The sequence below is a fragment of the Saccopteryx bilineata genome, chromosome 6 (genome assembly GCF_036850765.1).
Source record: "Saccopteryx bilineata isolate mSacBil1 chromosome 6, mSacBil1_pri_phased_curated, whole genome shotgun sequence".
NCBI classification, from domain to species: Eukaryota; Metazoa; Chordata; class Mammalia; order Chiroptera; family Emballonuridae; genus Saccopteryx; species Saccopteryx bilineata.
The window spans coordinates 77,322,949-77,338,592 of record NC_089495.1 but is presented as its reverse complement, the minus strand read 5'-3'; the positions used below and the strand labels follow the sequence as shown (position 1 = coordinate 77,338,592).

General features: G+C 39.9%; 1 protein-coding gene across 2 annotated transcripts in view; it reads right to left on the bottom strand.

Annotated features, from left to right (window-relative positions):
* KLF12 (KLF transcription factor 12) overlaps window positions 1–15,644 on the bottom strand; it is a 471,091-nt gene that overhangs the window by 127,753 nt on the left and 327,694 nt on the right. For both annotated transcript variants that reach the window (XM_066234031.1, XM_066234032.1), the window contains one exon: window positions 3,854–3,989. In XM_066234031.1, coding sequence (XP_066090128.1) covers window positions 3,854–3,989 — 136 coding nt within the window. The remainder of the gene's footprint in view (window positions 1–3,853; window positions 3,990–15,644) is intronic.

Here is a 15,644-nt window from a genome sequence, read left to right as displayed (position 1 = left end):
GTGACCTCAGGCTACTGCTCTAGCCATTAAGCAAGGTTCTTTTTTATTAAAGATGAACACGTGATTATGGGGAGGGGCAGGGTATGCAATTTTAACTCACAACTTCTACGCATCAAATCAAAGAAAACATTTTTAAGCTAAAGCTTTAATAAAAGTTCATTTTTAAAACCGGTAAAATGCATAATATTAGCTTTTAGAAGACATTTTGTTAGCATATTAACTTTTATGCTATAGAAATACATGTCAATAAAGTACCAAATTAAAAATTCAAATGCTATTGATTATTTCATGAGGCAAGACTCAGAACCTGAATGGGAAAGGGGAGCTTCAGTTGGGGACATTTACCCTGTGGGCTGGCATCTCACTCTAAGGGCTGGCCTAGTACAAGCCAGTTTCATCCCTCTCCAGAGTCAATCTTCCTTAATATCCTCTTTTCTCATCTTCCCTTTTCTCTTCCTTGACACTCCTGTTGTGGCCAATGAAATAAGAGGCAAGCCTTTGAACTCCTCTTAAACCCTGTTCCTTTTGTCTTTAATTGGAAAGACAAAAGTGAATTGGTTGCCCAGGTCTTTTAAAAGGTGCTACCACTGTGTTACATACATCTTTGATGACATCACCTCTCTACCTGCAAACATTCTTCTCAAGCTAACTCTTTCAGGAAAGTTCTATAAGGGCAGGAAATAGATCTGCAGATGCCTTTCAAAATCCTTTCATCTTAATCATACCAAGCTGTTCTTTTCTTTTTTTTAATTCTTTTCCCAGGTGAGAAGAGGGGAGATGGAGAGACAGACTCCTGCATACACTCCGACCAGGATCCACCCAACAACCCTGGTCTAGGGCCAGTGCTCTGCCTATCTGAGGCCGTGTTTGCAACTGAGCTATTTTTAGCACCTGAGGCAGAGGCTTCAGAGAGCCATCCTCAGCACCTGAGGCAGATGCAATGAAACCAAACAAGTCATAGCTGCAGGGGGGGGGGGAGAGAGAAGGGAGAAGGGGAGGGGTGAAAAAGCAGATGGTCCCTTCTCCTGTGTGCCCTGACCAGGAATTGAATCCAGGACATCCACATGCTGGGCCGACCAGCCAAGGCTACCAAGCTATTCTTTTATCCTCTTATTATGTAATGCATTATTTTATCACAGTATACTAGAATTTTGTTTGTTTGCTTGATAGCTTAGGAGTTAATAGAAGGCATCAAGATACAAGGCAAAAAGAAAGGAAAGAGAAATAAATCAAACAGATATGCATTAAAGAATAGCAGAGCAGAAAGATATGTCCTGATTATATAACTGAAAGTTAATTTTGGGTGGCCCTGGGCACAATTTTTACTTTTTAACTCTCTAAGAAGAATTATATATTTATTTATTTGTCCCAGAACAAATTTTTTCTCAGTATATTATTGTAAGATTTAAAACATACCTATATTAAAGAGATCTCTGAAAAACATTCTTTTTGCTTTATCTAATAGTAGGTATCTTTGCACTTCCCAGTGTTTATACAGAGTCGTGAATGATGGTTAATTAACTATTGATGGGTCCTGGCACTCAAGGACTTCCCAGGTGACAGCTTAGTATTCTTTACTAATGGTTTAATGTAAACTCTTACATAAATAACGAATCTGTCATTTCCCTAGGTACACGTGCAACTTTTGTAACGTAACAGTAGGCACAGGGATATATTGCATATTGTGGCTTAAAAATGTTTTCACAGAACACATCAGAGAGGTTATGTGAAAATGAAGCTCTGGTTTCTGAGCTTATTAAAAGTTTCACATTAATGTATAATATTATAGTATAAACACATATTATTAGAAGCACAAAAAAGTTCATGTTTAAGAAATTAATACCATTACTTGCTATAAGCCCCAAATGGAGTAAGAATAATTTAGATTTTAGTAATCATAGTTCCATATTTGAAAGTTTGCATTAACACATATCTATAAACACATATACACACAGAATACATATATATATATATATATATATATATATATATATATAGCTATATGATGCAGGACAACAGTGGGATTAAAATGTCTATGAAATTTATTATTCACCTCAGAATAGAAGCTTGTCATCATTTAGTCTAATTTTCCAGATGAGAACATGGAATCTCTGACGTTACTATTTAGCTCACACAAATCCATGATCAGGTGCTGATCGCTGAACTAGCGATGAGGTAACTTGGCATGCTCCCACCCCAAATGCAATTTCAGTAACCCCTTTGATTCAATGCCTATCCTGGCTCAGGCTGACATTTGCTTTGGAGAAACTAATTTACTACAATCAGTTATTTGAACAAATTTGAAAAAATGTTTTTTATAAATTGTTCGAGTAGAAGGATATTATGGAAACAGATATCCCAAGAACTTTTAGAAAAAGATCGGTTTTTGGTCAGAAGTCCAAAACTTTAATCTTGTTACCATTTATCATATGACTTTGGAAAATCATTTAATTTTTCTAGCCCTCAGTGCCTTCATTTGTACAATTAGAATAATGGGAATTGTGACATTTGTATTCACTAATTGTCATATATGTATACTACATGCTATTACTATTACCGCTACCACTAATTATAATACTACTTCTACCATTAATCAAAGCCTCTATGTGCTCAGACTTTGTGATTTGCTTTTTATGCCTTGTAACTGTATCATACTCTTACAACAGTCCAGTAATCTATGTGTTCTGATATTCTCACTACAGATTAAGAAACACATTTGAGTGGTTAAGTAACTTGCCAAGAGTCACAGAGCTATTAAGAACTTGAATATGAACTTGAATAAAGATCTGATTCTACATTTCATGTTAAATTCTCTACATCTTACTTTAATCTATACAGGGTGAGGCATAAGTGGTTTTATAGTTGTTTGTGTGGAAAATAATACAGTAATAATAAATACTACAAGAACAAACTCTGTGTCGTGTACTCTCAACTGTAAACCTACTTTTGCCCCACCCTGTATTTGTGAGTATACACACATATGTAATGTAAATAGATACATATTACATAGAGATATATTACTCATTTTATACGTACATACACATATACATATATGTTTTAAATTCTAAAATGTTATACTAATTCTTCTTAATTTCAAAGTTTAATACGTGGAACAGAGTAACTACTTAGTTAATATTTGGGGAGAAAGGCATTACTATATGGGTAGTAACTAAAATCACTTTGAGTAAACTGTCAATTAAGATATAATCAGCAATAACAGTGGCTATTTAAATCCTCACCTTCTTCAAGATTACGTTACTAAAAATTATTCTAGAGGTAAAATACAGATGGACTGGCCATAGGTTCAGTTCTAAATACAGAATGGACAATGACAGAAACACAGGCGTTTTCAATAAACAGGCACAAAGTCTAACCTATGGTCCCGACAAAAGGAAAGAGAAGAAGGATCCTTTTAAAAATGACATGTGGTTCTGATTTTTCTTCCAAATTTGAAATTTCAAAAAAGCTATTGTATACTTTCTTAGCAAAATCACAGTGCTTGCTATATTATTTCTCTTGGCTGTTGTATATGAATAATAACAATGATGATGATAATTGGAGAGTGACATTCAGAATGAACAGTTTTTTTTTTTCAGAGTTCAGGAGAAGGGGCAGGAGGTATCAGAAAAGAGGAACAGAAGTCTTATTTCTAATCAAAACACAAATTTTCAACTATGTAAAACAGCCCAAGCTTCCCCCTAACCAAAGAACGCAAGGTTGAATGGAAAGATGCGGACATGTTTGCCTGTATAGGGCTAGAATGACATGTCTGGGGAACAGGAGATGCCACTATTTCCAGTATCCATTGAACACCTTGGCAATTCTTATTTCGTCCTGAGAACGTGATACTTACTCTTGAACTGCTCTGGCTATGGAAAGGGCCGTAGATCCAGTTTCATTAACGCTATCTAAGGTCACATTTGGCAGGTCATCATCATCACTGTCACTTTTACTTTGTCTGGGAGATAGGCCTCGGGGGTCCATTTGTGCTGGGAAAAAAAGGCATATATATGAATTAAAATTAGTGTGCAGAAAGTTAACCTTGTCCTGGACCAACATCAAGCATGGAAGGTCTCTTCTGTGTGTATCACATACACAGAGTTCTCTATAAATCCCAGGAATTAGTGAAAGCAATTTATATTATGTACTGAGCGCTCACTGACTCTTCTTTTGTTCATCTGATTTACAAAACCTCCACCAGCTCTTAGTAGTCTCAGGGTGTGATTACAGAATAGAAACCATAAAATCCACAATATTATCTACTCCTGCGTGGTCAGAAGCTGATTAGGTAGCTCATAAGTTTCTGTCGTTGGGTCCACTGGCTTCCCCTGCTTCTACTGCCAGGGTCCTGGCCATTTCACTGCCCCTGCTTCTCAGACTCACAATAAGCTTAAAGAAGAACAAGGTTTTCAAGACTCAAAGTTTTCTGTATTTTTCATACTTCAGTGAAGCGTCATTTTGAAGTTTATTACTGTGATCTGAGTGTAGAAAAATGACAGAAGTAGTAGTAGCATTTTAATTACATGCTTATATGTGCTAAAAAGTATTCTGCCTCCGTACTGATTTCATTTCTCACAAAGGCATTTCTAGGCATAACTCTCCTCCCACTGTGAACCTGTCAAAGCCAGAAATAGCCTGATGATTTGAGACCCGCTGATCAGGACCACTGGATTCTTTCAAATGAGAGGATTATAGACAACATTTCAAGCCTTAACTCATAAATTAGGTTTGATTTCCATCCCCTTCTCTTTATGAAAAGCTTTAATAACCACTGTGTAGGATTTCCATCATCCTTCGCCTCAAGCACAAAGTACATACACCCTCTAAATTAGAAGAACTGTACTAGCTACACAACTGCATTGTTAGAATACATGGCTTCAACACCAGCCAGCTACAACCAGAGCGCTGCTCCTCAGACCTGACTACACACTTCTAAAGTCACCACTGCTTGCAAAAAAAAAAAAAAGGAAAAAAAAAAGCAATCCACTTAAAAATCATAGTTATAATGACATTTGGGTACATTTACAATTTCATATTTTTTCTCTTAATGCATATCATGCATCAGGTAGAACTTCAGGGAAAATGCTAGTATTTCACCATTTTTTACCCACAGACAGACAATATTTTAAGATTCTACCTAACATTTACAGTATGAATAGAAAAGTAATCGTTGGTTAATTAATTAAAGAGAAAATAACTCAAATAACCTAAATCAGTAGTCCTTAAACAAGGGCAAATTTGCTCCCTCCCCCCAAGAGACATTTGGTAATGTCTGAAGACTTTTTTTTTTTTTTGTGACAGAGACAGAGCAAGAGATAGAGAGAGGGAGAGATAGGGGCAGACATCTTCGTTGAGGCATCTTTAGTTGTTCATTGATTGTGTTCTCCTATGTGCCTTGACTGGGGGGTTACAGCAGAGTGAATGACCCCTTGCTCAAGCCAGAGATCTTGGGCTCAAACCAGCAACCATGGGGTCATGTCTATGATCCCACACTCAAGCTGACCACCTCGGGGTTTCGAACCTAGGTCCTCTGAGTCCCAGTCTGACACTCTTATCCATTGCACCACTGCCTCGTCAGGCTGGAGACATTCTTATTTGTCACAACTTGGGGGGAGGGAGATGTTACTGGCATTTTCAATGATACTCCTAGACTTCCCACAAAACCCAAGGCAGTCAGTCCCTTATGACAAAGATTTAACCAATCAAAAATATAAAGATTGCAAGGCTGAGAAAATCTAAGCTAAAGATTTAAGAGTTTGGATATAGAAAAGTGTAACATCTTATGACTTCCAATTGCATAACTACGTTTTAGTTTCAGTCACTCGCAAAAAGATTAAATCATATTGGACTATTCATATTTTCTGGTCCTCAAATCAACAATTCACTGTCATGTGACTCAGTCCTCACCAACTCCTCAAATACAGCACTCACTTCCTCAAATGCCAGGAATTATGCAGTGACACTCACTAAAGAGATTTTGAATGTTTTCTTTGTCCTGCAAATGGTGGGACAAAAAGACTATTTTCTATCTGATCTTTAGAAAAGATATCTAAAAGAGGAATGTTGGAGAAACTTGGTTATCACGCAGTTGTGTGATACTACTTAAACATTCAGTCACACTGAAGGCACTACATCATTTAAGATTTATCTTGGCTGCAGGCAACAGAAACTGACTCAGGATAACTTATATTAAACAAAATACACGGGAAAGAGACTGAAGCTCACAGCCAAGTAAGGTAAAAATGAATAACCAGCAGTCATATAGCCTAGGACACAGGGATGATATAGGCATTTCAACCAGGAATTCATAGATTCTTTCTTTTGGGCAATCTGTTATAGAATGATTCAGTTAACAATCATTCATAACTACTTAAATTCAGCCAAGAAAATGAGTAACAGATCTATCTAGTCTTCCAAATCACATATTGTGTGGTGTTATGTACGCCTGTAAATGTCAACAATTTAACATTTAAAGTTGTTGAAACACTATGCACTAAGATTCCTTTGCCAAGATACCAAATTAACAAATAGCTAAGGGAAATACTCTGGGGGTTCCATTCTGTCCAAGACAACTAGAGCTATCATAGGCAGAGTAACACAACTCAAGAAGATACAGGCAATTAACCAACAAATAACCTGATTCTAAAAGTTCAAGTGTAGCTAATACAAAAGACTCCAAATAACGGGTGTGAGAGTTGATCATCTTAATTATGTTATGTTTATCTCAATGAAAGTTTAAAATATGTTAAATATGATATCTTTTTTTTTTTTTTGGATGTACTTTTCAGGAATATTATAATTGAGGATTTCTTTCCAATATTTTCAATCAATATTATGAAATACATCTGCTACCATCATGCTGAGAAACTCTTTTTATCCATACCTCAGCCAAGTTGAGGAAGTAATTAGAAAGGCTTTTTAAAATCTGCATCGCTGATTAAGTCAGATGATTAGCTTATCTGCATACTTGCATAATTTCACTCTCCTCTTATTAAATGTGCGATAGGGACACCTATCCCAGTTAACCTCCAGTAGTCTTTGAGTTTCTCAGCTCATTTAGGAAGCACTTATTCTCTGGGATGCCCATCCCGTTCAGAGAAAATGGAAAAGTGCTCTGGGCATCAGAACCAAAAACATACCTATATCCCTATAAGTAGAGAGCAGTTGATGATCTAATATGAAGCTGTGCAAGGAATTTACACTTGAGATTCTGTTCCTCTTAGATGAAAAAGGGACCGGACAATTCTGGGTATGCCAGCCCATTGCTGGTGGAGGTGTCGTTTCTCTGAGTTGTAGGTATTGTGCAATGTTGTGAGCTTCACTCAACGTGACAAAATCCCTGGGAAGGTAACTGCTGAACACCTGAAGTGGACCCTATTCGCTCTTTCAAATACCCACCTATGGTAGACTGTTCCTATAAAGATCACTCCAATAAAGCACGACAAACAATTTCTGATGGCTTTGGAAACTAGCCACGATGTTTCCATCGGCTGCCTGTTACCTGCAGAAGCCCAGAGACATGCTGTTCAGTTGGCCAGCACCCCCAGTGGATGTAAGTGAGCCATGCTAGATGTTTTAGCCAACTATCAGAGCGGCTAGCATAAGAATGCCCTGGCTAATCCCATTCCAAATATTTGACTTATTAAACTGTAGCAGATAAAATAGCTGCTATTTCAATCAAGTACATTTTGGGGTGATCTGTTATGCAGCAATACAGAATCAATGGACCATGTTACTCCCCTAGCTCCATCTAGGGATTTCCTAGCAAAGACATGGACAAACTGCTGCTACAGCTGTTGTTGGCCCATCACACTCCTCTGCATTCTCCGCTCAGAGGGAGCCTGGGCTTAAGTGGCATACATTTAAGTCGCCTATCAATATAAAAAAGGAAAACAAAAGCCACATATTATAATCCATATTATTTCCTTCTGGAGCCAAAATATACAAAATGTACTTAACAGGTACGCTGGCTTTAGGAGAATCTTCTTTGATCCTTGACTGTGCCTCAGATGGCTACTACTAGAAGGGGCCATTGGTTGGCATGACTGCTCAGAAGAACAAAGCTTTTCTACCCAAGTTCATAGGTGGCTGGAGGCTCAGCTGGGTGGTTACCCCAGGTATGTGGTTACTCAAAGCTATATTTCATACTTGCCTTTCCTCTATTCACATGAGACATTTTAAACTTTACCCCTCCCCCATGTGACAATGGCCTGAGACCCACACAGTGGCATCAGTGTGCGTTCTCACCTCCCCCACCGTGTCCTAGGCACTGTCAAAAGATTAAACACTTTTCTAATTTCCTTAGAAATATATGGGCCTATACAGCTACTCTTAAAGGAAAGAAAGCTTTTTCATAAGTCACCATTTTTTTTTTTTTTTGTATTTTTGTATTTTTCTGAAGTTGGAAATAGGGAGGCAGTCAGACAGACTCCCACATGCGCCCGACCGGGATCCACCCAGCACGCCCACCAGGGGGTGATACTCTGCCCATCTGGGGCGTTGCTCTGTTGCAACCAGAGCCATTCTAGCACCTGAGGCAGATGCCACAGAGCCATCCTCAGTGTCCGGGCCAACTTTGCTCCAATGGGGCCTCGGCTGCGGGAGGGGAAGAGAGAGACAGAGAGGAAGGAGAGGAAGAGGGGTGGAGAAGCAGATGGGCGCTTCTCCTGTGTGCCCTGGCCGGGAATCAAACCCGGGACTCCTGCATACCAGGCCGATGCTTTACCACTGAGCCAACCGGCCAGGGCTGTAAGTCACCATATTAAATGTGTACAATACAGCAATCTATGAATACATATTGAAACTTACAGACTAATCTTTCCTAACCAGAAAGATCCACAAAAGGAATTATTTTAATCCCTTTCACTGCTGCCCATCAGGGCTGGAAGGGAGGGGTGAGCACGGACGGATGGGAGTGTGTGAGTGCTGTCAGCCTCTCTTCCGTCCCTTTGCAGCCACCGACAGGCTGCCTGCTACCCACAGACGCCCTCATTGTGGCCCTGCCAAGGCTGAAGCATGCCCCAGTGAGAGGAGCCTTGGCTTCCAGGAGGGCTGTTTCTTTCTACGAGAAAGCAGGACAGTGAGAGAAGGAAGGGAGGAGAGGGAAAAGGATGTGTGGGGGAAGAATGGGCGGTGGGAGAATTCACAGCCTAACAGCATCAGAGGGTTGAAGAGTCTTCCTCTGTTCCTTCGATGCTAGAGCTGCTCCAGAAAGGACAGTCGCAGTGTTTCTGGAGGACAAAACGGCTCTGGCTCCAGAGAACTTGGGTGTGACTTCTGGCCCTGCCGCTTGTAGCCACCTGACCTTGGGCAACTGATTTCCCACAGCTCATTCTCAGAGTGTTCCCCTGCCACTTCTGCTGCAGTGAGTCAAAGAGATGATATATGCAAAGCATTCAGTACCCTGCCTGGCGCTTAGCAGTCAATCATCACTGTGTCTCACCCTGGCAGTAAATTTAGTGCTTCCTCTACCATCCCTATGTAACACTATTTCCAAATCTCTCACCTTCTCCTGGACTAATCCAAATTAGGTAGTTTTCTTTTAAAATGTACCTAACCTGAAAATACCACCATGGAATATATATTAGATAATGTATAAAACTGCTAATTTTCTTGATCCAAACATTCACTCCTGTATTCAGTTAACATATATGTATTTTTTTATTATTCAGTGAGAGGAGGGGAGACAGAGACAGATTCCTGCATGAACCCCGACTGGAATCTTCCTGGCAAGCCAACTAGGGGACAATGCTCTGCCCATCTGGGGTGTTGCTCTGTTGCTCAACAACTGAGCTCTTCTTAGCACCTGAGGAGGAGGCTATGGAGCCATCCTCAGCATCCGGGGCCAACTCACTCCAATTGAGTCATGGCTGCAGGAGGGAGGGAGGGAGGTAGAGAGGGAGAGAGGGAGGGAGAGACAGAGAGAGGAAAAGAGAGAGAAAGAGAGAGGGGGAAGGGAGAGAGAGAGGAAGGGAGAGAAAGAGAGAGAGAGAGAGAGAGAGAGAGAGAGAGAGAGAAGCAAGAGGGGGAGGAATGGAGAAGCAGATAGGCTCTTCTCCTGTGTGACCTGCCAGGGAATCAAACCCAGGACATCCACACACTGGGCTGATGCTCTACTACTAAGCCAACCAGCTAGGGCTAATTAACAAATACTTATTGGACACCTAGGAGGTACCAAGCTGTCTTCTGGGTATTGGGGGGAAAGCAGAGAAAGCAGATAAAAATCCCCACTTTCACACTAGAACGAGTCAGATAACAAATAGATACATAAGAAAAACACATATTCTGTCAGATAAATGCCAGGGAGAAAAATATAACAGGGAAGGGGGGAGGGACTGCTGAGAGGTAAGGGGTTAATTTTAGAGAGGGTGGTCAGGAGAGGTCTCATGGAGAGAAGAACATCTGAGCAAGGACCTGAGGGAGTTGAGGAGGGCTTACAGAGATGGTTTATTTTGGGGGGGTGATGAGGTGGTGGTGGTAAACAATAACACTAGGGCTGGGGGGGGGGGGTTGAATGTCTGAGGACCTGGCAAGGAGGCTATCCCTGCAGCTGAGAGACGGAGAGAAGTGGACGAGCACAGAGGGGGATGCGCACAGTATGAAAGGCTTCGCACACATGTAGCCCCATGTTCATTGCAGCACTGTTCACAGTGGCCAAGACATGGAAACAACCAAAAAGCCCTTCAATAGAAGACTGGATAAAGAAGATGTGGCACATATACACTATGGAATACTACTCAGCCATAAGAAATGATGACATCGGATCATTTACAGCAAAATGGTGGGATCTTGATAACATTATAAGGAGTGAAATAAGTAAATCAGAAAAAAACAAGAACTACATGATTCCATACATTGGTGGAACATAAAAATGAGACTAAGAGACATGGACAAGAGTGTGGTGGTTACCAAGGGTGGGGGGGGGGGAGGGAGGACATGGGAGGGAGGGAGGGAGAGAGTTAGGGGGAGGGGGAGGGGCACAGAGAACTAGATAGAGGGTGACGGAGGATAATCTGACTTTGGGCGAGGGGTTTGCAAAATAATTTGATGACAAAATAACCTAGACATGTTTTCTTCGAATATATGTACCCTGATTTATTAATGTCATCCCATTACCATTAATAAAAATTTATTAAAAAAAAAAAAAAGGCTTCGCAACAAGGTCCGGGTTTTCAGTTTTGTTCTGGGTGGGAAGGAAAGCCCTCAGAAGCACTAAGCACAAGGATGACATGCTCTGAATTATGTCATCTGATAAGGATCGCCTTGGCCATGTGAGCTGGGATCATGGGGGAGATCCAGCTAGAGATACGTGCGTGAGAATCACCAGTGACATTAATATTAATATTAATATTCTCTAAAACCACACTAGCTTTTTCTCTTTGGGCACCTCAAGCTGGCTGCACATATTATAACACAGGACTTTATTACCAGAAGGTGATAAAATACGCTCTTCATAAAATATTTGTAAAACTGATATTCTGACCTCATTTGGCTTCAGAGTATCAGTTGTTCAAATATGTGTCCGGTTTTTCTAGCATATAAGCATATATGATGAGAGAAAAATTCATAAGTAAATAAAGCCTGACTCAAAGTATAGTGAACTCCAAGATCACAACTGGCTCTCCAGGGTCTTATTCTGATTAGTGATGCTTCCACTGAGCTCTGTTTCTTACTTTCTTTACTTCTGTAACTGCTAATGAGACTGCATGCCTCACAGTGGCAAGTGTGATTGATATAACCCCAGATGAAGACTTAAAAATTCAATCAGTTATGCAAATCTGAGATGTTGCTACTGTGTAGCTATAATATGCACTTTATTCATTTTTTCCCCAATTCCAATCTGCACACTTGACAGTGTAATGGCTTCTGTTCCCATTATCTTAAAAAATAACTTCATAATGTTCTTATAATTCCTGAGTACAAAGTCCACTTCTCAGTTATAATGCCATTGGACCTCTCTGTAGACCGTGGTTTCTCTCTCATTTTTACTTCCGGCCTCTTCTAAAAACTCTCCCGTCCCCTGGTTTCAGGGATGGGCACACTAAGGCCTGCTGGCCTTGCCACTTGTTTTGTAAATAAAGTTTTTCTCAGCCATGCCCATTTATTTTGTCTCTTGGCTGCTTTAGTGTTATAATGCCAGAGTCGAGTAGTTGTCACAGAAACCTTATGGCTTGCCATAAAACACCATTTGGCATTTTATCTTTTATTAAATTTACTGGGGTGACATTGGTTAATAAGATTATACAAGCTGCAAGTGTGCAATTCTATAATACATCATCTGTATACTGCATGGTGTGTTTACCACTCAAAGTCAAATCTTCTTCCGTCACCATATATTTGACCCCCGTTCCCTTTTCTACTGCCCCACCCCCTCCCCTCTGGTAATCACCGTGCTGTTGTCTGTCTATGAGTGTATGTCTTGTTTGTTCATTTGTTGCTCTCAGTTTTATAGGCCACCTGTGAATGAAATCACATGGTTCCTGACTTTGTCCATCAGACTTACTTCGCTGAGCATGTAGACTTTACTGTCCATTATTTAATTCTGTTGAGTCTTTCTCTCTTGCCCCCTCTCCCCTTTTCTTCTCTTCCCTTCCTCTTTCTATCTCTTCCACTTTCCTTTCCATCTCTTCTCTCTGCACACACCTAAATGTTCCTTTTCCCCTTCAGGTTCCACTAGACCCGCCCACTTCTTTCTGCTTCCATTGGTGAGCTTCTCAGGACTCTACACAATGCCACGATGTCTACAGTTTCAGTTACTATCTCCGAGGAGCTAATACCAAACCAACCCCATTCCTAGCTCTAACCCCCCCCCCAACCAAACTCCACTCTCATATTTCTGACACCCTTCTCCACCTGAAATGTCCGAAAGTCATTTCAAACTGGAGTCCTATTCTTTTTTCAAGTCTCTATTCATAGACCCATCATTCTCCTGGCCACCCACGTTCAAAACTCTCATTCATTTGTTCCCCTTATTAAATCAGCTGCCAATTTCTAATGCTTTTACCCCACAATTCTTCTGGAGCCCCTTCCTTCCTTGTCATACTGCTTCTTAATGAACTTCTTCAAGGTACTGCTACATTCATCCCATAGGGTTTCTCCAGTAACTGAATGAAAGCAAGACTTTCCTCAATAACATTCCTTATTTAGAAACCTTGAATTTTTCCCAACACCTAACAAATAAGGTCCCACTGTCCTCCCCAACCACTCCACAGCTCAGTTCTCACTTGGACTCCTGCATCTTATCCCCAAAGCCGCTGGATCCGGCTATTCCCTTCCACCTGCAATGCTCTCAACAAAAGTCCAGCCTTCCTACAAAATGACACCTTAATCAAGAAACTTCCTTTCATTTTCTAACAAAATGCACTCTCTCCTTTTAAAAAAACCCATAGTTTGAATTTATATACATACATATGTATGTATATAAATATACACATATATATTTATATACATATATATTTATATACATATACATATATATTTATATACATACATATGTGTTTATAGACATATATACCTACATATGTATGTATGTACTTATGGCACTCTTGCACTTTCCATTTTGAATTATGCTTAAGCATATACTTATTATTCTGTCTATTCCTTGAGAGAAGAGACTGTATCAATTATACACTACCTTGTACACAGTAAAATGTAATTTTTATTGATGAAAATGATGGTAATAAATTCAGGTCTATACTTAAAATAATCACAGTGGTTCCCAGTTGGCAAAAGACTGCAATATAATGATAAAAGTGTCTACTTCACATAGTACTTCAACAACTACATTCTGCCTTATATTCTAATATTTGCATTTGTAAGGGAAAAGTCACAATTATTAAATTTCTATTACTCTGCACAGCCTTAGATAATTATATTTTTAGTTTGAATAGGCTATGGAATGACATGGGAATTAAAATGTTCATAATTTCTATTCACTTTTTAGCTAAAGTACATTGAATGGGCTTTTCTTTTCAGGAAAATATTTTAAGTACTTCAACATACCTATCATTTCTATAATATGAGTTACTACTTAGAAACTGTTACAAAAGAATTCAGTCACTTAAAAATATAGCTTAAAAATTAATGTTTGTTGAGGTTATCATAACAGCTACCAGGATTTCATTTTCTAAAGAACCATAACTTAAAAACGACCTTTCTTATGTGTAAAAGGAAAATGAATAAGAATACTCATTGTTTCGTGTTCACTGGAAGTATGTCTTTGATCACAAAAAGCTTTTGTGATTAAAAAGAGTTCATAAAATTTTCCATTAATAACTGGACTTTTACACCACGCTCGGTAACCTCACATAATTCTCCAGAGCTGGCCAAGAATCTTGAGCTCTCAGAGCCTCGGAGATATCGGCACACCACTCCAGTATTTCCCGTTATCCTCCCATTCCGTCAATTCATTACACCTGCTCGAAACCCTAGCCAACCAGCTCCAATTGATTGATTTCAAACTGAAACCACTTTAGGCAGAGATGACTTAAAATACATACTAATACAGTGCTTTTGTGGTGAGTACATATGGGAAATAATGAGATCACTGAACTAATTTTCATCAGTAAGGCACAAGAGAAGACAATTTTAGGCATTAATCTATGTTTTACTCACTTTTTCCCCACTTAGCTGGCCCTTTTGCTCTATTTGCATTGTCTGGTTTGTGGGCTGGGTAGAACTGAATGTTTCAAGAAATAGACTGAGATTTGCTATAATAATTTTACCCCATTAGTGAACCTTTTTATTACACGGCAGGCTACTGTTGCATGTTCTTAAATGTGCAGCCTTAAGAACTTCCTCTAAACTTCCAGAGAGCCAGAAGCAAAAAGCCCAGACACTGCACACACCTTATGGATAGCTTCTAAATGCCCCCATGTGCCCCAAACAATTTAGTTTCAGTCTGGTAGGGAGGAAAAGCCCAAGTGATGATAATGATGAAAATAAGGATAAATAATAATTAAAATTTAGTTAAGACAATACCATTGTGTACAAACAAAATTCTTTACAACTTAACTATAAATTCTCTATTTCAGGCCCTGGCCGGTTGGCTCAGTGGTAGAGCGTCGGCCTGGCATGCAGAAGTCCCGGGTTCGATTCCCGGCCAGGGCACACAGGAGAAGCGCCCATCTGCTTCTCCACCCCTCCTCCCTCTCTGTCTCTCTCTTCCCCTCCCACAGCGAGGCTCCATTGGAGCAAGGATGGTCCGGGCGCTGGGGATGGCTCCTTGGCCTCTGCCCCAGGCGCTAGAGTGGCTCTGGTCGCGACAGAGCGATACCCCGGAGGGGCAGAGCGTAGCCCCCTGGTGAGCGTGCCAGGTGGATCCCGGTCGGGCGCATGCGGGAGTCTGACTGTCTCTCCCCATTTCCAGCTTCAGAAAAATACAAAAAAAAAATTCTCTATTTCATTGTGCATATATGGTATATTGTTATTTTTTTTCTGTTGTTAATTTATTTTTGTCTTAGCCTCGTCTTTTTTTAGTTCAAATAATTTTAAGTATCAATGAATCATGGTCCTCATCTTATGTGCTTTAGATGTAAGATGTATTTAAGAAAGGGCAGAAAAATCTACCTTAGATTTAACCCTTGTTTCTATTTCCAGCTATACTATGCACAGTTAGTTGGCAGGTAAGTAACTTACCATAGAAA